Here is a 22,138-nt window from a genome sequence, read left to right on the forward strand (position 1 = left end):
ACTATTCCACTACCCCTCACAGTTCCCGCTCCTCCACTGTCACTGTGGCAAGCCTGCTACAAAAGGACTCATTAGAGCCACAAGACACAGGATCCTGTGCCAGGCCTCCTGTAATGTCACCTTCATTACAGAGCCCAGGGAAATCTCGGTGTTGACTAACACGTTGACAGAAATGGTGATTTAGTGACAAGAGCAACTTTTAAGGAACATACACTATCACCCACCGAAGGCTCCCGGTCGATGTTCTAAAAGCAGTAAAATTCTTTTACATTTCAGAATGATTTGATGCCCTGCTTTAATGGGCTCCTGTGCTTATGAAAAATCGTTAGTTTTACGTGGGCCATGAAAAATATGTCATTGGACCAAAACGTGGAGCAAAAAGAGAACTTGGAAGCTGTCTAGTCCGACCCGCTCGGTTCTTCGGATGAGGAAACTGAGGGAGGGACCATGGCATGGGATGATTTCTCCCAGGTCATCCAGCCAGGAAGTTGTAGATTCAGTATTTGAACCCAGGTCTTCTACCTTCAAGTTCACTCTTTCCACTTCACCAGATGAGAAAAATTAAAACTAAGGGACATGGGCCAAATTCAAACTGCTGGGAAAAAGCACCGACTCCTAACGAGGTCCCACTTCCTTACCGAGACAGTTGGAAGCATCAACTTGTTCTTTTAAAAAATCCACACACATCTTCTTCACGGGCTCAATCTGATACTGGTTTGCAGCATCCAATAGAGATTGAACATTGTTACTGTTCACGGAGATCCTGCAGACACAACACTCAGAGTTACCTCAGGCTTTCCACGAGTATCCCCTCCCTATCTTCCCTTCAGCCCAACACTGAATTTCCGAGCGCTGATTAAGCTTTGCTTTACTTGGGCACCGTAACATCGGAGGCCCCGAGTTGGACAGTCAGTCTTTCCGGAGTAAAAGGGTGTTGTGCTCCCCCCCTCCTGCCAGCCAGAGAGAGCGGATGGCAGACCCCGTTGGTGCACTACTGCCCACGGAACCGCGCTGGAGCTAGACCTAGAAGCGCGTCAGCTACAGTCCGGGCAGGAGCACTTCCCCAGAGGTCACAGGGTAACAGGAAATGGGAACCCTTCTCATGGCCACTTACCGGGCAGTGTAAGCAAACTCCACCAGCTGCTCGATGATGTCCGGCTCAGCATCTTTGAGCTCAACTTCAAAGGACTTTGATTCCAGCATGTTGGCTAAAAGGAGAAGGAACGAGAAGCTTGAGCTTGAGCCACGGTCAGCTCACAAAGACCTTGTGCATGTGATTAGTGGACACGAGGTAGGGAAAAAAATCAACCTCCTCATTTCCCCAAAGGGGGTCACCTCAAATAGCAGTAACAGGGACTCAGAGCTATCCTTTCTCAAGTGCTTTAAGGTTTCATGCATATTATTACACTAGAACTTCCGGTAAGTAAAAGTGCTTTCCACGCAGGAGATGACTAAGTGTGACATCTTTGGTTTTTATATTACTTGCAAGTCCCTTTGAAAGACAGAGTGAATATTACCTCAAAAATTGGCTCCTTTGGCTTCCACTATCCTTAAGATAATTTTTAGTATCACCCTCTTAAATCCCAATAGGACAAGTGAGTTGGGAATGGTTTAAACTTCCACAAATTGAGTTTCTGGTTTAAATTGACCCTCAGGTTGAAATGACATTTGTCTTTTGTCTCCTTCTCTCCCAGATCTCAAAAGAACAATCTCCGAGAGCTCCAGCAGGGCCACAAGTCTATGGGTATGACCGACTCCACTTCCAAAACGGTCTTAATAACAGTAAGGCAGCTGACCTAAGGCCACCCCAGCCGGGGATGATGAATCACCACCAAGCCAAGGCTTCATCCCCCCAGTGTCTCCATCAACATCCCCTTCATTTCTTGGTGCCTTTACAAAAAGGGGCTCAGGAAAATGGTTTATTTATTTATTTTGCTTCAGATACTTACTTGTAAACATTAAGTTAAAAAAATGACTGGCTGCAGCAAGAACCACCCTATGAGCAGGGATTTTTCTCTCCTGGACCATGAGAATCACGTCACACAGAGTTTTCTGTTTAAAAAGAAAGAGCATATTCATTTTTTTAATGTTAAAAATTGTTTATTCTGAACTTTTCAAATAAAACGAGTACTTCAGATGCAAAACAAAAGGGCGAGATAACCAACTGATAAGCAACTTTCAAGGATGTAAAATCCTGCTTCTCAGTGATTCTTTCTGACTTTTTTCTTAGCATCTTCTGTTCATTAAGAAACAAATAAGAATGCACCCACCCCCCTCACTAACTCCCCCTCTGTCCTTACATCCCCACCGCCCTGCAGATGGAAAAAGCAAAAACCCTCGGAATAATGACGCATCCGGGACAAAGCCAAAGCCCACCTTGGCCGTGCCCCCAGACGTCTGGCTCTTTGCACGCTTTGATTCCCTGGTCTCTGTCTGGAGAAGGTGAATGGAACCAGGGGAAGAGTTCTCAAAAAGTCTAGGAGAGTGATGGGTCAGGCTTAGCCTAGGAAGTTTCAGGAAGTCACATGGTCCCTGTTCTTTGAGGGTCAGAGGGCAGAAAAGGTCAGACTTGGGCCAAGTTTCAGGAAGTCACGTGATCCTGTTCTTTGAGGCTCAAAGGGCAGAAAAGGTCGGACCCTAGGCCTAGGGTTCCGGAAGTTGTGCATCTCACAGGAAGCAGACAGCGTTGCTAACCAGTGGTCTGTGGTTACTTCCTTTTTAGTCCAACCCAATGAACCTAAGTCTTTTGCTATATAACTGACTCTCTATGGGATTGTCTTCATTTTAAAGATGACTCACAGGGTCTGACTGCAAAGCTTTTGCTTTTTGGTCAGAATGACATCAGTGTGTGTCCTTTTGGAAAAGCCCTTAAACCTGCAGGGATTGGGCTATTTCCCCCTTTGCTGTGTGATCTTTGCCCAAGAAGCTCCAAGGGCTCCCCATTGCCTCTAGGACAGAAGAGGGACGTTTCCTGCACTTGGAAGTGCTCACACTCAGGCCCTTCCCCTTCACACACAATGCTCCGTCTCTCACCTCCCAGCCTTGGCTGGGCTCCCTGCCTGCCACACTCTGGAACTCCCTTAATCCCCCCAGGCTCAGCCAAGGGCTCCCTCCAACTTTCCCAGTGGCCACTGACCACCCCACTTCTCACATGCATTTTCAATGTACTTATAGTTCTCCCCAGGGCAGTGCAAGGTCCCAGAGTCCCGAGGCTGCCATTTTGTTCCTGCAGGTCCAACGCACTCAAACATACTGAGTCCTGGCTGAATCCAACGGAACTAGGGAAACAAAGGCTGCGCTTGGCTTTTAAAATTCATTGTTAAAAAGTAACGCCGAGTCCCGGGGCAATCTTGGGATCCCAATCCTAAGGCCTGGAAGAGTAATGGCAGCCACCATTAGCCAGTCTTCAAGCCCGGGCAGATTCTCCCTTTGGCTTCTCCTGTCTTTCCTAACCCCCCTCTCCCCGGCTCTGGGCTGTCTCCCCTCCCGGCCTGACTAATGTCTTTAGGATGCCGTCAGCGCACCATTCCCTCCTGCAGAAACCCTCTCCGGCTCGAGCCCAGAGGCCTCTGGAGGCTTCACTGTGGCCGGTGGGTGCTCACCACTCTCCCAGCCCCTCGTCTCTGCCCTCCGACGTGGCTCTCCTTTTGGGCCCATTTCATAGAATCCCAGTGGGCCAACCAATCTAGTGCAACCAACAAGCCAAAGGATCCCTGTTGGGGATCTAGTCCTGACCAGCAGAATAGATCCCTCCATGTGAGAGGGATGAACATGAAAATGCTACAAGGAGACTGAGAGGCAGGGGGTTCTCTGGCCTCCCTCCTCTTCCCTCTGATTTATTTCATTCCCAATCCACAAGCAACCTCTGTGTCAGTAAAGGCTGATTTGCAAACTCCTCCAGGGGTGTTGGGATTCCCAGCCGTGGGGGCTTTCAAGAACTAATGTGCCCCTTCATACTTAGCAGGGTCCTTAACAGATCCCCATGAGAACATACCCAACAAGTGTCCTTCCTGGGTCCTCCAGGGATAGGGGACCCATCACCCCTTGAGCTGCCATTCCACTCTGGGAGAAGGCCTATCATTGTTAGGGAGTTTCCTGGCCTTAAGCTGGAATCTCCCTCTGCACCTTCTCCCCCTTCCACCTACTGGGAGCAAACTGAACAAGGCCGATTCTTCTCCAAAGACACTGAAGCCAGCTCTTCAGCCTTCCTGGAGCGTGTGCTCCTTTAGGATACACCCATTTTTTCAATCTGCGCTCCTATGTGACAAACGTAAGGCCTTTCTCCATCCTACCTCCTGTCCTCTCAGCTCTCTTAGTGTCCTTAAGCTGTGGCCTCCAGAACTGAACGCACGACTCTAGATACAGCTCCCTTTTCTTGGAAGCTGTGACCCTCCTCGTTCACAGGATACAAACTGACCAGAGCCCAGGAATCCTGGGATCACATTCTCAGTCGTTGTCCTGAGAAGCCAGCACCTGGTACCTGCTTCTGCAGAACATACAGTCACGGCTGCTGAGGACTCAGAGAAGAAAGTTCTCACCTACCTGGTCCACAGTCCTGTGAAATGGATCAGCATATGAAGCTGAGGATTTTAGCCACAGAAATGACTAAAGCGAAGGGATCACCATCAGCTTAGCTGCTCCACTCTAAAGACTATGAGACCTGCTGCTAAATCTTCCTTATGTATTTCCCCCCACCCCCATTAGAATGTGAGCTCCCAGAGAGGGGGGTGGGGTGGGGTGGGCTGACTCCCCTATTGGTATTCCCAGTGCTTTGCAACCACGAAGTGTTTCATTCATATCTTCACTTTTTCAGCTGCCACCTCACACTGTTGATTCATACTGAGCTTGCAGTCCATGAAAATCCCAGGTCTTTGGCCACACCAGTGCTCTTTCTCCCCACATTTCCACCCATCTTATACTTGGGGAATTGATTTCTTGTACTCCAGTATCAGACTTTGCATTGATCCCTACTGAACTAATTTAGTCCAAGGCTTAAGTCTTAGTTCGGTTCAATGTCACTTCAAAGTCCACCCGCGTTGAAGTGATCTGCCTCTCCTGCTCCCATCATTGCTACTCATTATGTACTTGCTTGAGTAAGTAATTGCACCTCACCACCAAAACAAGACTGCAAGCCTTCAGAGGGTGAGATTATATCTTCAGCTTCTTTATATATGCCACAGAACCCAGCACAACGTCTGATCCTTGGAAGTAATGGCCTGCAGGCTGCCAAGTTCTTCCCAGATGCAGCTCATCTCCTTTCTTTATCCCTCCCCTCCTCCCTCCCCTCCCTCCCTCCCTCCCTCCCTCCCCTCTCCCTCCCTCCCTCCCTCCCTCCCTCCCTCCCTCCCTCCCTCCCTCCTCCCTCCCTCCCTCCCTCCCTCCTCTCTCTCTCTCTCTCCTCTCTCTCTCTCTCTCTCTCTCTCTCTCTCTCTCTCTCTTTCTCTCTCTCTGCCATCCTCAAATCAGGATTACTCCATCTCCTGTTCGCTGATCCTAATCTTAATTGTACTTTAGGTTGAAGACCTACTTTCTCCCAGAAACCCACTGGCTCTGTCCAAGAGCACTGCCTACTGCCTTCCCTCTGTGGCACTTACCACCTCTACCACTTTATAATTACAAAATCACAGGCTCTCAGAGTTGAAAGGGATCTTTGAGGTCACCGAGTCCAACCCTTTCATTTTTACAAATAAGAAAATGGAAACCCCGAGAAGTTAAGAAAGTTTTCCCATTTCACACAGTGTAGAACAGGGATGCAAACACTAGATCAAGCTTAATATCCCCCTCTTTCCCATACACTGAGATGCCTCCAAGAAGTGACAGTAAAAGTACAACTGTGTGGCTTTCTGCACTTGACAGCAAGTAGTAAGGATGGACATTTGAGTTATTATATAATTGCTTGAAATTAACTCTCTCAATGTTGTTACACTACTGACAAATTCAGACTGCTAACAGGTGCCTCCCACGTACCCATCTCAACGTATTTTCTTCACAAATCTTCCACTAGAGATTTCATCCTCCTCTTCCCAATTTCAATCTCTGCTGATTGGAATCCCATTCCTCTTTTAAGTTCCAGTTAAGTTGAGGCCATGGCTCCATGAAGATTTCCTTGATCCCCTCAGAACAAAGAATTCTTTCTTTTGGGAACTCTCTTGTGTATTTAATTATAAGCCAAAACAAAATATAATATTTGTATATAACTTGTCTTCTCTACTATACTACAAGCTCTTCAAATAAAATATCTCCATTGATTTTAAGGGCCATTTACTAAGAGATTCTTGCATGCAGAACACTATACTAGCTTGCAAGCTAAAGACAAAGGCCTTTTCCTCATGGAGCTTACAATCAAACAGAGAAAACAGGACATAGTGACAAATATCTTTCTGTATTTTGTGTTAAAAGGCCATGAAGAGGGGCAGCTGGGTGGTGCAGTTGATAGAGCATCAGCCCTGAAGTCAGGAGTTCAAATCTGATCTCAGATACTTAACATTTCCTAGTGGTGTGACCTGGGGCAAGTCACTTAACCCCAGTTGTCTTACCCCCCCCCCCCCAAAAAAAAAATGAAAAGAAAAGAAAAAAAAAAGGCCATGAAGTGTAGCCAGGAAATGTATATTTACTAAAAGACAAGTGACCAAATATGAACAGTTCTCAAAAGAAAAATTAAAAGCTATTAGCCACCATAAGAAAGAGTGCTACAAATTACCAATAATAAGAGAAATGCCAATTAAAATAACCTTGAACTTTCACCTGCAAATTGACAAAAGTTGCCAAAAGATGGGGACAGTCAGTGTTGGAGGAATTGTGGGAAGATGGGCCCGCTAATAGTGCATTGTTTTTTTGGTTTTTTTTTTTTTTTATTTAATAGCCTTTTATTTACAGGTTATATGCATGGGTAACTTTACAGCGTTAACAATTGCCAAACCTCTTGTTCCAATTTTTCACCTTTTACCCCCCACCCCCTCCCCTAGATGGCAGGATGACCAGTAGATGTTAAATATATTAAAATATAAATTAGATACACAATAAGTATACCTGACCAAAACATTATTTTGCTGTATAAAAAGAATCAGACTCTGAAATATTGTACAATTAGCTTGTGAAGGAAATCAAAAATGCAGGTGTGCATAAATATAGGGATTGGGAATTCAATGTAATGGTTTTTAGTCATCTCCCAGAGTTCTTTTTCTGGGCATAGCTGGTTCAGTTCATTACTGCTCCATTGGAAATGATTTGGTTGATCTTGTTGCTGAGGATGGCCTGGTCCATCAGAACTGGTCATCATATAGTATTGTTGTTGAAGTATATAATGATCTCCTGGTCCTGCTCATTTCACTCAGCATCAGTTCGTGTCAGTCTCTCCAGGCCTTTCTGAAATCATCCTGTTGGTCATTTCTTACAGAACGATAATATTCCATAATATTCATATACCACAATTTATTCAGCCATCCTCCAACTGATGGACATCCATTCAGTTTCCAGTTTCTAGCCACTAATAGTGCATTGTTAATAGAGCTGGGAATTGCTATGATCACTTCAGAAAGAAATTTAGAATTATTCAAATAAAGAGACTAAAGTGTCCATAATCTTTAATCCGAAGATTCTCTTACTAGATTTATACTCCAAGAAGGTCACTGAAAAAAGAAAATCTCCACATATACCATTTATAACAGCACTTTTCACAAAAGCAAAGAATTAGAAACAAGGTAAATGCCCATTGTTTGGGGAATGGCTAAATACATGGTGATCCATAACTGGAATGAAATGTTACCGTGCTGTAACAAAGTTCAAATGTGGAGAAGGCAGAGAAGCCTGAATAGAGATCCATGAACTGATTTGGAGTGAAGGAGGAAGAGCCAAGAAAACAACATTTACAATGATTCCAACAATGTAAATAGAAAGAACAATTACATCTAAACAAATGTTTACATCGTGAAATTACAAAGATTGTAATCTTTGGCAGAGGTGGGAGGTCAACAAGTGTTGTACAATCTACATATTTTGACTTTAGTTATGCTGATTTTTTAATTTTATTTTGGTCTTCAAAAGTATTCATTTATCATATAAGGTAGCTCTCTGGGATGAAAGAGGGAAGAACAATGAGGGAAACTGTGATGATATAAAAAATGCATCAATAAAAATGTGTTATAATAGGAGTGTTTAGAAAAATTGCACATATTTAACTTCTATTGGATTGCTTGCTGTCTTGGGGGTGGGGAGAGAAAAATTTGGAACACTAAGCTTTGCAAAGATGAACGTTGAAAACTGTCTTTATAGGTATTTGGAAAAATAAAATATTAAGCAGAATGTTGGAGGGGATGTGGAAAAAACTGGGACACTGATGCATTGTTGGTGGAATTGTGAATACATCCAGCCATTCTGGAGAACAATTTGGAACTCATGCTCAAAAAACTATCAAACTGTGCATACCCTTTGATCCATCAGTGTTACTACTGGGCTTATACCCCAAAGAGATCTTAAAGAAGGGGAAGGGACCTATATGTGCAAGAATGTTTGTGGCAGCCCTCTTTGTAGTGGCCAGAACTGGAAACTGAATGGATGCCCATCAGTTGGAGGATGGCTGAATAAATTGTGGTATATGAATATTATGGAATATTATCGTTCTGTAAGAAATGACCAACAGGATGATTTCAGAAAGGCCTGGGGAGACTTACATGAACTGATGCGGAGTGAAATGAGCAGGGCCAGGAGATCATTATATACTTCAACAACAATACTATATGATGATCAATTCTGATGGGCCTGGCCATCCTCAGCAATGAGATCAACCAAATCAGTTCCAATAGAGCAGGAATGAACTGAACCAGCCTTGCCCAGAGAAAGAAATCTGGGAGATGATTAAGAACCACTACATAGAATTCCCAATCCCTCTATTTTTGTCTGCCTATATTTTGGATTTCCTTCACAGGCTAATTGTACACTATTTCAGAGTCTGATTCCTTTTGTACAGAAAAATAACTGTTTGGACATGTTTACATATATTGTATTTAATTTATACTTTAACATATTTAACATGTATTGGTCATCCTGCCATCTAGGGGAGAAGGTGGGAGGAAGGAGGGAAAAATTGGAACAAAAGGTTTGGCAATTGTCAATGCAATAAAATTACCCATGCATATAACTTATAAATAAAAAGCTATTAAAATTTAAAAAAGTAAAATATTAAATCAAACAAATTAAATAATTATTTAATTAATCATTATGTTAAATGTAAATAAAAATTTAAAAGAACAAAAATGTATTATAAAAAGATAAATGATATCTGAAGGAGAAAGGATCATTTCTGATTGAGGGAAAAATCACAAAAACCTTCAGATAGGAGATGACATTTGAACTCAGCTCGGATTCAGAGCTGGAATGGATCTTTAAGAAGTCATCCAGTTACCAATTTACCCCCTTCATTTTACAAATAAGGAAAACAAGGCACAGAAATGTTCAATAACTTGCCCAGAATTGTACAACATATGAAGTGAGACTTGATCCAAAGTTTTCCTGACTGTGACTATAATGCTATCTTCACTACGGCATATTGATGATTAGGTACTGAACAGGAGGAGAGAGGCCAGGTGAGAGGTTGGATAAAGTGTGTGTGGTTATCAGGGAGGGAGAGATTGTAAGATATAGATGGTGTCAAAATACAGCAATAAAGTTTGTTTTAAAGAATCCATTCAAAGAAAGTGCCCGAGGGGCAGTTAAATGGATAGAGTATCAGCCCTGAAGTCAGGAGGATCCAGGTTCAAATCTGATCTCAGATACTTAACACTTCCTAGCTGTATGACCCTGGGCAAGGCACTTAACTTCATTTTGCCTCAGAAAAAAACAAACAAACAAAAAAAAACCCAAAACAAAAACAAAGAAAGTGGCCCAGTTCCAACAGTCTTGTGATGAAGAGAGTCATCTGCACCCAGAGAGAAAACTATGGGAAACTGAGGGAAGATCACAACATAGTATTTTCACCTTTTTAATGTTGTTTGCTTGCTTTTTGTTTTGCTTTATCATTTTTTCCTTTTTGATTTGATTTTTCTTGTGCAGCATGATAATTGTGGAAATATGAAATGAAGAATTGTACATGCCTGACATATTGGATTACTTGCCCATCTAGGGGAGAAGGTGGGAGGAAGGGAAAAGGGGAAATTTAGAATATAGAGTTTTGCAAGGGTGAATGTTGAAAAGTATCCATGCACATATTTGGAAAATAAAAAGCTTTAATTAAAAAAAAAAAGTGGTTAATGAATCTAGAGATAGCAAATGTGACCTCTTCCCCTTCTTTCCCCCTTAAAAGTTTAGCCTCAAAGAGGAGAGAGGTGTAAGCTGGAGGCAGAGGAGACAAAGACTTGTTGGCGTTTGGTGGTTCTGGTTTAGTATGTTATCATAGTCATCACAGAAGAGAAAGAGACTGAAGGTTAGAAGCAGAAGGGAAATTCTCAATGGGGTTGAGATTGCTGAAGAAATAGAAGATGACAAGATCTTTGAGCAAAGACCTACACGGTGAGGTAGACAGGACAGAAAGATTATGGGAAAGCATGAGACAATCAGACCTTCCTCCTTGGTTGTCTCCTTAACCATCCTCACCAGTACTGGTTCCAATATTCTATCCCTAGGGGAATCTCCTTTCTCTTCATAATGACCCTCATTCTTGGCGATTGCGACACATAAGCAGATATCCTCTCAGATGCTCTCAATGCCCAGTTCTCTGACCTAGGGAATGGCCACATCCTTCTTTCTCCATGCTACCTCAGCTATGCACAAGAAAGATTTGACCCTCGATCTTCACATTAAACACAAGTTCTTCCTTTTCATGTTCAAGAACTCTTTCTTCCATCTGATACAAATCTTTTCTTTTTACTTCTCTTCCTGTGCCCAATGACTCCTAAACCTGCTTTTCCCCCCTACAAGCTCTAACCTCTCCCTCTACCCTCAGGACCATCCCAGGTCATCACCTTTGTTCTGGTAAACTCTCCTCCCACCCTAATTTTGAACTTGGTGAATTAGTTCAATTCGATACAGTCTTAATTTGTTGAATTCCTTGTTCTCTTATATCCTATCCTTGTTCATGCTTTACTAAATCTCAGTCGTGGATTACTCCTGCCATCCATCTCCACTCATAATCACTTGGTGCTGAACAGAACAAGAAGAGTAACAATATTGTGCTGTTGGGGCAGTTGGGTGGCAGAGTGGATAAAACACTGGGCCTGGCATCCAAAAGACCCTAGTTCAAATCCAGCCTCAGATATTTACCAGTTGTGTGCCCCTGCACAAGTCACTTAACTTGCATGTACCTCTTCTGTAGAATGAGGATAATAATAGTAACCACATTAAGTTGTTAAATGAGATATTTTATTTGAGAGAGAGTATTTTCTATCTCTTTTTTTATATGATCTATATAGATTAGATTTTATATGAGAGATAGTATTATCTGCTATGGGCCAGGCACTACCAAATGTATGCCTGGCCCATAGCAGATAATATGTTTTCCCTTCTTCTTCCACCCAAACACAAAAGATGACTGAGGAAAGAGGGAAAAAAATACATTTGAACATGAAGGTGCTATGTTAAAAACAAAAATAAAAACCATTCAAAGTATTCTTCAAAGGAGAGAAAAATGAGAAGAGAGCTAGGAAGTAACATTTGAGCCATGCCTTAAAGGGGAGAAAGGAAGAGAGAGAGACAGAGAGAGAAACAGACACACACAAAAACACATACACACACAGAGACAGAGAGAGAACAATTAAAATATCAGTTGGAATCAGATCACAGAAGTCAGTTTTATTCTATAGATTTTGAACTTAACCAAGTAGGCAGGAACTAGAACTATAGGAAATACCCAATGAAGACTGGGGAGTCAGAGAAAGGCCAGTGGAGGGTAACTTAGTATCTCAGTAGCTCAAGAGGAAAGGGAGTATGGAGAGGGATCAGTGTCAACTGCTACTGTAAAATCAAAATGGAAACAGGCCAAGAAAAGGCTACATGTTATTAACCAACTTTGTATCCGGGAAGCCCAATAGTCTCTGCACACGATAAGCCCTTAGGAAGCATTCGCCTGATGAGATTTTGGGGTCTAGAACTCCGGTCTCCCGCCCTCAGCTTGCCAGAAGCCACTCATTGCAGCCACCTGTAAGCCACAACCCACCATGATCTAAGGCGAACGCAGTAAAGACACAGGAGAACACTTTACACTCGATCGCAGCAGAATGGGGAAAGCACCACGATGCCCTCTGCTCTCTGACCAGCGCGGTCCTTGGCAGCTAAATAGTCAGGGAGGCTTCTCCACTTTCAGTGGAGACAGAGGCCTGGAAGTGGAGGCCATGCCGGCCAGCTCAGCTGCGTGGGATCAGTGAGTTGCCTTCTTGGGCTTAATAGCCTTCCTTGGTTCTCCTCTACAGAAGAGGGGGTGAAAATTGACAAGGATGTTTAAAAAAAAATCAATAAAATAACCTGCGCATATCCCTCCCCTCCAGAAGAGCTAATGGGGCTTCCTCTGTAGCCATCAATCTTGGAGAAATTCTCTTCTGAATTCAGATACCTGGCTGGTCTCAGCTTATGAAATTCCCAAACTCGCCACTCTTTGCCAATTAATGTTAAAAGAGGTTGATGATGATGAATGGGAATTGCCCTCTCTATTCCTGGCTGACTTGAAGAAGACAAAGGACCAGCTAAATATAATGTTGTGGTGTCTTTGTTTTTAAATGACTTGGGGCTCTAATGGTGTCCTCCTCTTGTAGCTCTGTGTCTCTGATGCCAATAAGGCCCAAACGATCCTCAGTGGACAGGATCGTTGTACTAACTCCGGACAAGCACCAGAGCTTGTCACTTCACTACTAGCCTGGAAAAGTATTCTTCCTGCAACTACTTGGAGAAGATTATTAAGAGTTTTCCACCCTTATTTTTGCCTTTTTGCATCTCAGCAGTCTGCTTTTAAATTGGGAGCCCCCAAAAGGCCCAAATAGAGTTCTGCTACTTCCCAAGGTCAAGGCTCGGGGTGTATCTGAGAAACAAAGAGCTTCGACTAGGAGACCTGTTCAAGCTCTCTTTCAGTTCAAAATCCCTTGATCCTTAGGAGTTCATCTAATTTGACTCTTATTTATCGTCAAGGAAACTAGCCAGGATGTCAGTGAACTTTTCCTATTAGTTGGTAGCCCCCAGCAAGGCTGTGTCCATGATACCCAAACTATTGGGCCTGCCAGTCGACTAAAATAGTCCTCATTTCTTTCATAAAAGAAAGGTGAAATGTTAAGGCCTTTTTATTTCTTTTTAAAGAAAGCAAACTTTTTTCCTTTATAAAAAAAAAAGAAAATAATTGCAAAAATAATATCTAGGAAAGGCCTTCCCCCTCACTCATTTACCTCTGAATGATTTGGAAGTTTGTTCCTTAGCAAAGTATTCTTTGACTATAGGAGGAGGGTGGAAATTGGAACCTCATGCAAATTATGAGAGCTAGTTAAAGGTTATTTTCACTTCTTTGCAAGACAAATTATTTCCTTCCTTCCTTCCTTCTTTCTTTCCCCTTCCTTCCCTCCTTCTCTTCCTTCCTTTGTCCCTCCCTCTGTCCACATAGAGTAGCATATACCTACCTACAGATGCTTTTAAAAGCTTTTTTTTTTTTTTTTTTTTCCCTTTTGGATCTCTGAATCTTTGGCCAGAAACCCTGAGAGTTTCCCCTCCAGGACTTATTTGTTTAGATTTTTTTTTTTTTGGAAAAAAGGGATTCTTTGTCTCAATTGCTACCTAGCCTTAATCACTGAATGGATGTGGCCTCTGTCAGACAGACTGAGAGACCTATTAAAGACCTGAGCTTAAAAAGGCCAAGAGCTCGCATTTCATCCTGGACTATCTCCAGCAATCTTGATCTATATCTTGCTACCAGCCCTAGATGGCTCTGAAGGGGAAAGTGAGGCAGATGATCTTGCTCAGCCCTCCCTCACTTAAATCCAATTCACTTGCATGTCATGGTGTCACCTCCCTAATATCATGGTCCTCCTTGAAAATGAAGGACACACAACAAGAAGTAGCTTCTTGCAAAGCTTCAATGGTGGGGTGACAGAGACCCCCCCAAAATCCCTTATCCTTAAAGAGTTTATACTTTACTTAAAGAAGATTAACATGTAGAATATCTATTGTGATGGTTCCAAAGAGAGGGATATATCTTGTATATCTATTATATGACATTATACATAATTAATATATACAAAATATATAGGTAATATATTAATATAAAATTAATATAATATATAAGTATATAATCTTGTATTATATTATTGTATCGTATTACATATATAATATTAATATATAATTAATATATTATATAAGTACATAATCTTGTATATCTATTATATACAAGAGGGAGAGAGACAGAGAAAAGGGGAAAAAAAAGAGAAGGGGAAAAGAGAAAGAGGGAGGGGTGTGTGTTGATGATGCCCTATGTCCTTCCGTACCATAAGACTCTCAAACACTTGCTGCCAGGCCATCTTCACTAAGTTCTCACACAGAAATAAGATCTAGTTTATTGATCAAATAAAATTATCTTTGTAAAGTACTGAACTCAGTGCCTGGCACAGAGGAGACACTTAGTTCAGGCTTGTTCCCTCCTCTTCCCTTCCAAATTTTGCTCCTTCTTTTTACTCTCATCCTCATCTTCTCTCCTTCAGAATCTTTGTTATTAGAATTATCTAGATAAAGTTTCTCAGCCTGTGGTTCATAGACTTTTTTGGGGGGGGGGGGTGGGGGGGGAGCTCTATGAACTAAGAGGGGAAAAACTCTACACCTCTATATCCACTAGATATATCTCTATATATCTCTCTCTATATTATATCCACTAATCTCTAATCGAAATTTAGTATTTCCTTCAGTGAACCTAACTCTGAGAAGGGCTCCATAGGCCTCACCAGGTTGCCACATTTTTAAAAGAAGTCATAAAAATAAAGAGAGCCGATGATAAAACTGATTCCACCCTTCACATCCCTAATGCCTTCAAGGCCATCTCTGCTCAGAGACCCAGCATTGGTTGTTGGGGACGCTCCCGGCCGTCCAGCAGCTACCTGGAACACAGGAGGCTGTGCCCCAGAGTGCAGCCTCCAAAGGCAGATTGTCCAGCGGCGCACCCAGAGTCCGGTGGCCCAGGCAGGCCACGCTACACCAAAGGGAGACTGCGTTGGGTTAAAGAAGCCGGCCAGACTGTACAGAAAGATTTGTCACTGCTTTACTTCCAGTAGTGACAGGCTGGAAGCCCCTCTGTGACCAGAGAGGGTGACAGCAGAAGATAATGAGGTCCTAGCTAGTGGGTAACAACACACCACTGCACTGCAGAAGTGACAACTCTGACATTCACAAAGAAGCCCACAAAGACACAAGGACCTGCACTAATAGAAGCCGGAAGGAAGGGAAGAGAGAACAAACAAGACTGGAGGAGTATCTGGCTTTTATTGAAATGTAAATAGTTGGGTATAGGGGCTGTTATTGAAATTTGGTTCCTTTCTTTGCCAGAGATTAATATTATTTAAAAAATGTAAAATATGGTTAAAATTCCCAAGGGACGTCCACGTTGGAGTTAGGGCTTGCTAGGGCTCACTAAGGCTCACTAGGGCTCACCAGGGTTTGCGAGGGCTCACTAAGGCTCACTAAAGCTCAGTAGGGCTCACCAGGGCTTGCTAGGCCTCACTAGGGCCTGGCTAAGGCTCACTAAAGTTCACTAGGGCCCGCTAAGGCTCACTAGGCCTCACCAGGGCTTGCTAGGGCTCACTAGGGCTCTGTATCCACACACACAGGCGATGACTCTGGCATCTTCCATGGGTCAGGACTCTTGCTGGGCCCCTGGCCCCCCCCAGCTCTGACAGGGGAGTTTTGGGCCTTATCTTGCTGGGAGCCTCCTGCCCCAGCTTCCTGGCCATGCCAGCTTTCTAGGGCTGCTGTATAGGTTGTCTTTCCCAGCAGAACGTGAGCTCCTTGAAGACAAGGATGTCCTCCTGGCTGGGATTTCTGTGTGGAGTGTTTAGCCCAGTACTGGACACAAGTAAGAGCTTTAACGAGCTATCTCAGTGACTTGGGCACCTGGAAAGATGTGGCAGCGACTTCAGGGACCTGCAGGCCCCAAGCACAGGCCACCCACACAGCCATTTCAATCTGAGTAGGGGAAGTGTCACCTGGATACACCTAAATCACAGAAATCACTTTATTCCGACCCTTATGGGATTCAGAGCTGTCATCCAGCCCACGTCCAGGAACAGCGTCTCCACAGTAACAGATGGGTACTTGCTCAGCCTTTGCTTAAACAACAGGGTGAGTGGGAAGCCATGTCACTACTGAGAGTGAGATAATTCTGATAGGTGAAGCTGTTCTGTTCCTAAGCACTGGAGGGGCCTGGCTGCTGCTCCTCTCAATTGCTCTTGGGACTAAAACATACAGCCCTTCAAATACTGGAAGTATTTGAAATACTATTCTTCCCACCCCCAAAACTCCCAGGGTCCTCTTCTTTAGGTGAAACATTCCTTCCTTTTCTTTCTTTCTTTTCTTTTTTTTTTTGCAGAGGCAATTGGAGTTAAGTGACTTGCCCAGGGTCACACAGCTAGGAAATGTTAAGTGTCTGAGGTCACATTTGAACTCAGATCCTCCTGACTTCAGGGCTAGTGCTCTATCTACTGCACCATCTGGCAGCCCTGATTCCTTCCTTTTCAAATAGCCTCATTTGATATGGACTTGAGGACAGTAGTTCTCAAAGTATGATCTAGAGAATCCTGGGGATCTCTGAAATCCTTTTAAGGGCCTACAAATTCAAAAATAGTTTTTATTTCCAATATGGTAAATGTCTATAAATATAATCCAGATCAACAAAAACGCTTTGGAGAGCTCCTCAGTCATTTTTAATAGGATAAAGATACTGAAAACAAAAGTTTGAGAACCACTGCTTTAGGAGCTCTCCTCTAGATGTCTTACCCTGATGTGGTAAGACACCCAGAATCCATTGGCTCACAGAACAGAGCAGGAATCTAGCCACATTTCACCCTACCCCCCATGGGCAAAGGCCAGTTACAAAGTAACAAAGAGAAATAGATTTGATGTCCTAACTGTCCATTGCCCCATGGTTCCTGTTCCTAATCTCCATTGCTAAAAGTAAGGCAAAAAATGCAGAAGGAAGACACTCGTTGCACGTCTCAGTTGCTATTTTTATTCACTGAGTGCTAGAGCTGGTGGTTGCAGCACAGATCCACAAACATTTATTAAGTGCCTGTTGTGTATCCTGGGGGGCCCTCTGCTCCGCTCTCTAACCCTAACCCTCTTTCTTGGTAACTTGCCCGTCTTCTAGGGGTTGGCGGTGCTTTCTCCACATGACTCCCAGCTCCCTACATCCAGGCTCAGGCTTTCCCCTGAGCTTCAGCCCCGCGCTACCGACTGGCTGCCCCAGAGTGATCACAAGCCCAGTGTGGCCAGAGCAGACCTTTCCTCCCTCTTCCCTTCTGTACCTCCTGAGGTAGGAATGGAAAGATGATAAACCAACCCAGTCCTACCCCAAAGGGTTCCTGCTCCGGAAACAAAATCCCTACAGGAGCAGCTCAAGGATGGGCATGTGGTTGTGCAGAACAGACGCTGAGGGGGAAGGGGAACCTATTCTGAGTCTGGAAGGACAACAAGAGGAAAGGCTCGTGGATGAAGGAAGAAGAAGACTGTGATGATCTAGTTGGGCTGAAACGGCATCGTCCTGGAAAACTGCTCCAGGATTATCAGAGGAAGGGCCCTGAATGTCAGAGCAAGTCTACAGAACAGCCCATGATGTAGGGAGCATTCTAACGTTTATACTCAGCCCCGGAGTTTGTTTCCAAAACACACCTTCCTTTCTCCACTTTCCCAGGGGAAAAGTTATCAGGGAAACAAAAGTGTTTCCATGACGCACCACCATGTTTACTGGCGAATGTTTCCGTTCTGGGTAAATATAAACAGAAAGGTTGGTCTTTGACATCTACCAACTCTCCTCCTCCACCTCCTCCCCCATCAATATTTAGTAGATTTAGTAGACGGCCTTCCTGGCGACATTAAGGGAAATGTCTAGATCTTAGATGTAGAGTGGGAAGGGACCTCAGGAGGAAACGTGTAGAGTGAGGTGACTTGTTCAGGCTCACACCACTAGGGTGCGGGAGAGGGAGGATTCGAATTCAGGTCTTCCGATGCCAAGTCCTCCGAGGCCCCATTTGGCAGCGGTGGGTAGGGGAAGAGCCACCTGGGCATCAGCTTCGGGTGTTCCATCTCTACCCCGAGCAGAGGAAGTAAACTCCCTGAGGGCAAGACCTTTCACTTTCGTTTTTGTTGGGAGGAAGGGACAGGGTCTGTTTCACTAGTCAGTTTCTCCGGGTTTATTTCACTGTTGTCTGTTTAATGCTCTCTCCCACCCGCTCAGGGCCGGGTCGGTTTCACTGAATCAGTTTCACTGGGTTTAGCTTTTTCTTTGTCTCAGTGCCCTCCCCCAGGAGCAGGGTCAATTTCATGGTGTCAGTTTCTCCGGGTTTATTTCACTTTTGCTTTTGTCTTAGTGCCCCCTTCTCCCCACCCCCGCAGGGTCGGTTTCACCCGGTCAGTTTCACTTGGGTAACATATTCCCCCGCCCCTCCCCCGCCCCATGTAAGTTCCCTGAAGGCAGGGTCTGTTTCACTTTGGTCTAGGTCTTCCCAGACCGTAGAACTGGGTGCCTTTTTTTTTTTTTTTAAACAACCACAAATGCTTCTTGATGGACGCCGAATGCTAGACTGGAGTCAGAAGGTCTGAATTCGAATCCCTGTCGGCCTCTCACTCCCTGGTTGACCTTGGACCAGTCAAGGTCCTTTCTCCTTCTAAAGCCAGGAGGCCACGACGGGGCGCGTCGGCGGGGCCCGAGGGTCTCCTTCGGCGGTCAGGCTCCGGGGACGGAGAAGGGGGAAGGGTCAGCGGGCGCCCCCCGAAGGGCCGCAGGAGAGGGAGTCCCATTCTCGCCCCTCCCCCTCCCCGGCCTGCCCCTCCCCCCCTCCCGGCCCTGCCCCTCCTCCCGGGGGCGGTACCTGCTTCCGCATGTTATTCATGACGCCCATGAAGCTCGCCAGCAGCTTGGCCTCCTCCCGGGCCGCGAGCTTTTTCTCGGTTTTCTTCTTGTTGCTTTTTTCCGCGCCGGACGCTGCCATCCTCCCTGGGCACACGCGCGGCACGACCCCGCGCGCACGCGCACACGCATACACACGCACGCACACACACTCACACTCACCCGCTCACCCCGAGAGCGGCAGATGGAACGCCCCGGGCTCCCTCCCCCGCCCCCGGCCCGCCCCGGCCCCGCCCCGCCCGGCCCGCCCCAGGCCCCGCCCCGGGCCCGCCCCGGGCCCCCGCCCCGCCCCTCGGCCCGCTACGTTGGGCCGGCCGAACGCGAGCCCGGCCGCCGAGCCTGCGCACAGGGTCTCCCCGAGGGCCCGGGAGAGAGGAGTAAGGGGGGAGGGCCCGCCGCGGACTCACGTCACCGCCGGGCGCAGGCTCCGCGTCTGCAGCTGAGGCCCGCGCGGGCCTGGCGCTGGGGCCCGCGCCCCCGGGCCTTCCCCCCCCCCTCCCAAAGGGGAGACTGAGGCTTCTGGCCTGGGGCCCTCAGGTAGGGCCGGAAGGGCCCTTGATCTCTGGTCCAACCACACTCCGTTTACAGCTGGGGAAACTGAGGCCGAGGGGAAGGAACTCACCCGGTCATTCCAGTAGGGCCGCCAATGCCCGGGTCTCCCCGGCCAACAGTGTCATCTGTAAACGGAGGTCCCAGGCCCCCGCAGTGCGCCCAGCTCGTGCCCCGTCTCACGGAAAGGGCCCCTCTCTGCGGGAGGTGGGAGGGAGGATGCGGAGCCCCGGGTCTCGTGGGGGCTCCCAATGCCCGCCACTCAAAGCCGGGAAACTGAGACCAGCAGCGCTCTGTTCTGGATGTTGAGATGGGGAAATCGGGGCGCGGCCAGGAAAGGATCCCGAGAAAGGAGAGGACTCTCAAGTGGCTTTTGCCCAAGGAATGAATCTCCATTTGAGCTAACTCGGGCTCCCAGCATTGCTTCAGGCCTGCTCGGAGCCATGAACGGCGTCCCCAGCCCTAAAGAAGACTGATATAAATGCCATGTAGGCTGTGAGGCCCAAGCCGGGGAGTCCGCGCTAAGGATGGGTCCCCCAAAGCGCTGGTCTGGGAATTAGGGCTGGGCTCAAACCCTGCTTCGGATAAACGGAACTTGTTTAACTCTGGGCAAGTAGCTCGGCCTCCCCAGGCTTCGTAGGCTCATCCGTCAGATGGGGAAGCTGGGCGGGAAGATGGATTTTGAGGGCCTTTCCAGCTCTAAATCCATGGTTGGAAATGGCAGAGGGAGTGGACGTTGGTTCAGTCTAAGGAAAGTGCGTTCACTCCAGCTTTCCCAAAGTGCAATGTGCCTCAGAAGGTGACTGGCTCCTGCTCACAAGGTTTCAGCTAGGAGCTGGATGATATTGTACTTGCTGGGGATATGATAGAGGAGGCTCTAGTTCTGGGGCTGGAGGAGGCCCCAAAGTTCCTTCCAATCCTGAGAAGAACCAAAGACTTTGTGAAATGGGTACAATTCCTAAAGACCCCAGATTATGTGGGAAGGAACTGCAAGATATGTGCCCCCTCCTCCCTTAGCAAAGTTAATTCCTTTGCTGATATAAAGAAGCATATAAATTTCAGTCACATCCTTTAGGCATGTTTCCCATAGATAAGCTTAAGGGGCCCAAGGGCACTGTCTGAGCTCACCCTATGTGTGTACCCCAGATAAAGTTCCAGCCCTTCCCCTTGCAATACTAAAAATCACATTTTGTAAGCTCTTGGTTTTGTCTAGTGAGCAGCCAGCCTTAGCCAGAGCAGAGCAGCCGGCTTGGTCACTGAGACCGACCAGCTAGTGGGACGGGGAACCACGATTCAGCAGCCTTTAACGGGGTGCTCCTGTGCCCCTGTACATACGGACGGCTCCCATCAGTCTTGCCCGACACCATCCCTGGCTTTGGGCTTTTAACCACCTGCCTTCACAATAAACTCTTGGGGGGGGGGGTCCTCAAACTACGTCGCTGGCCAGATGCAGCAGCTGAGGACGTTTATCCCCCTCACCCAGGGCCATGAAGTTTCTTTATTTAAAGGCCCACAAAACAAAGTTTTTACTTTTACTATAGTCCGGCCTCCAACAGTCTGAGGGACAGTGAACTGGCCCCCTATTTAAAAAGTTTGAGGACCCCTGAAAACATCATGTATTCTGCTATCACTCCTAACTGGACCCCAAGTCATTCACGGCACCAGCATGTCACATTTTGACAATGTAGGAAGAACATGAAGGCTGTCTTCAAAGTTTCTGAAGGATTGTCGGGTCTGTCTGGCTTTAAGGGCCAGATTGAGAGTAATGGGTAAAGGTTAGGGAGAAGCACACTGCAGATATGGAAAAGCTGCAGAACTATTAGAACCGTCCCAAGTGAGCTGTTTTGGAGTTCATGGGGTCCCCCACTGGCGGGGGGGAGGTTTTCAAACAAAGATGAGAGAGATCAAGAGCCCCCTTGCCATTCGTTGTGGAGAAAACCTTTCTTTGCTGAAAATGGAACCCAATGGATGATACATTCTTTCATTTCCTACTATGTATCTGGCTCCACATGAAACAGTTCCAGGGTTACAAGGAACACTGAGTAGGTGTGGGAATAGCCCTAAAGGAAATACTATAAAACCTAGATTTGGATACTTCAAAGATACTATATTGTGAGCTCTCCCTGTATGACATAGTAGTGGAACGGCTGCTCTGGTGCTTCTGGGGGTAAACAACTGCACTGCAGTCAGACTGCATCAGAGCTGGCCTGAATCTCCCTCCTCTCCTTCTGACTCAACGTAGGCCTTAATTCCAATAGACTGGGGGTAGAAAATGCCAGTCACACCCAGAGAGAGAACTATGGAGACTGAATGTGAATTAAAGCATAGTATTTTCACCTTTTTATTTGTATGTTGTCTTTTTTTTTGGTCTTATTTTTATTTTTTGCACAACATGAAAAACACGGAAATAAGTTTGAAAGAAAAAAAAATGTACATATTTAACCTCTATCAGATTGCTTCTTGTCTTGGAGAAGGGGAAGGGTAAAGGAGGGAAGGAGAAAGATTTAGAACACAGTTTTA

The 22,138-nt window shown here is 45.8% G+C and overlaps 1 protein-coding gene across 2 annotated transcripts in view; it reads right to left on the reverse strand.

Moving 5' to 3' along the window:
- The window catches only part of KLHL7 (kelch like family member 7), a 55,202-nt gene extending 35,924 nt beyond the window's left edge, over positions 1-19,278 (reverse strand). Inside the window, exons 1-4 of one of the 2 annotated variants that reach the window (XM_031940622.1) lie at positions 19,032-19,278; positions 1,950-2,052; positions 1,115-1,208; positions 639-763 (exon numbers count right to left, since the gene is read on the reverse strand). In XM_031940622.1, the coding sequence (XP_031796482.1) occupies positions 639-763; positions 1,115-1,208; positions 1,950-2,052; positions 19,032-19,151 (442 nt within the window). In that variant the 5' untranslated portion in view covers positions 19,152-19,278. Of the gene's footprint in view, positions 1-638; positions 764-1,114; positions 1,209-1,949; positions 2,053-2,376; positions 2,395-19,031 lie in introns of those variants that run through there. The other variant, XM_031940623.1, reaches the window with a different exon arrangement.
- Between the last annotated feature and the right edge of the window lie 2,860 nt (positions 19,279-22,138).

The sequence above is a fragment of the Sarcophilus harrisii genome, chromosome 5 (genome assembly GCF_902635505.1).
Source record: "Sarcophilus harrisii chromosome 5, mSarHar1.11, whole genome shotgun sequence".
Classification (NCBI taxonomy): Eukaryota; Metazoa; Chordata; class Mammalia; order Dasyuromorphia; family Dasyuridae; genus Sarcophilus; species Sarcophilus harrisii.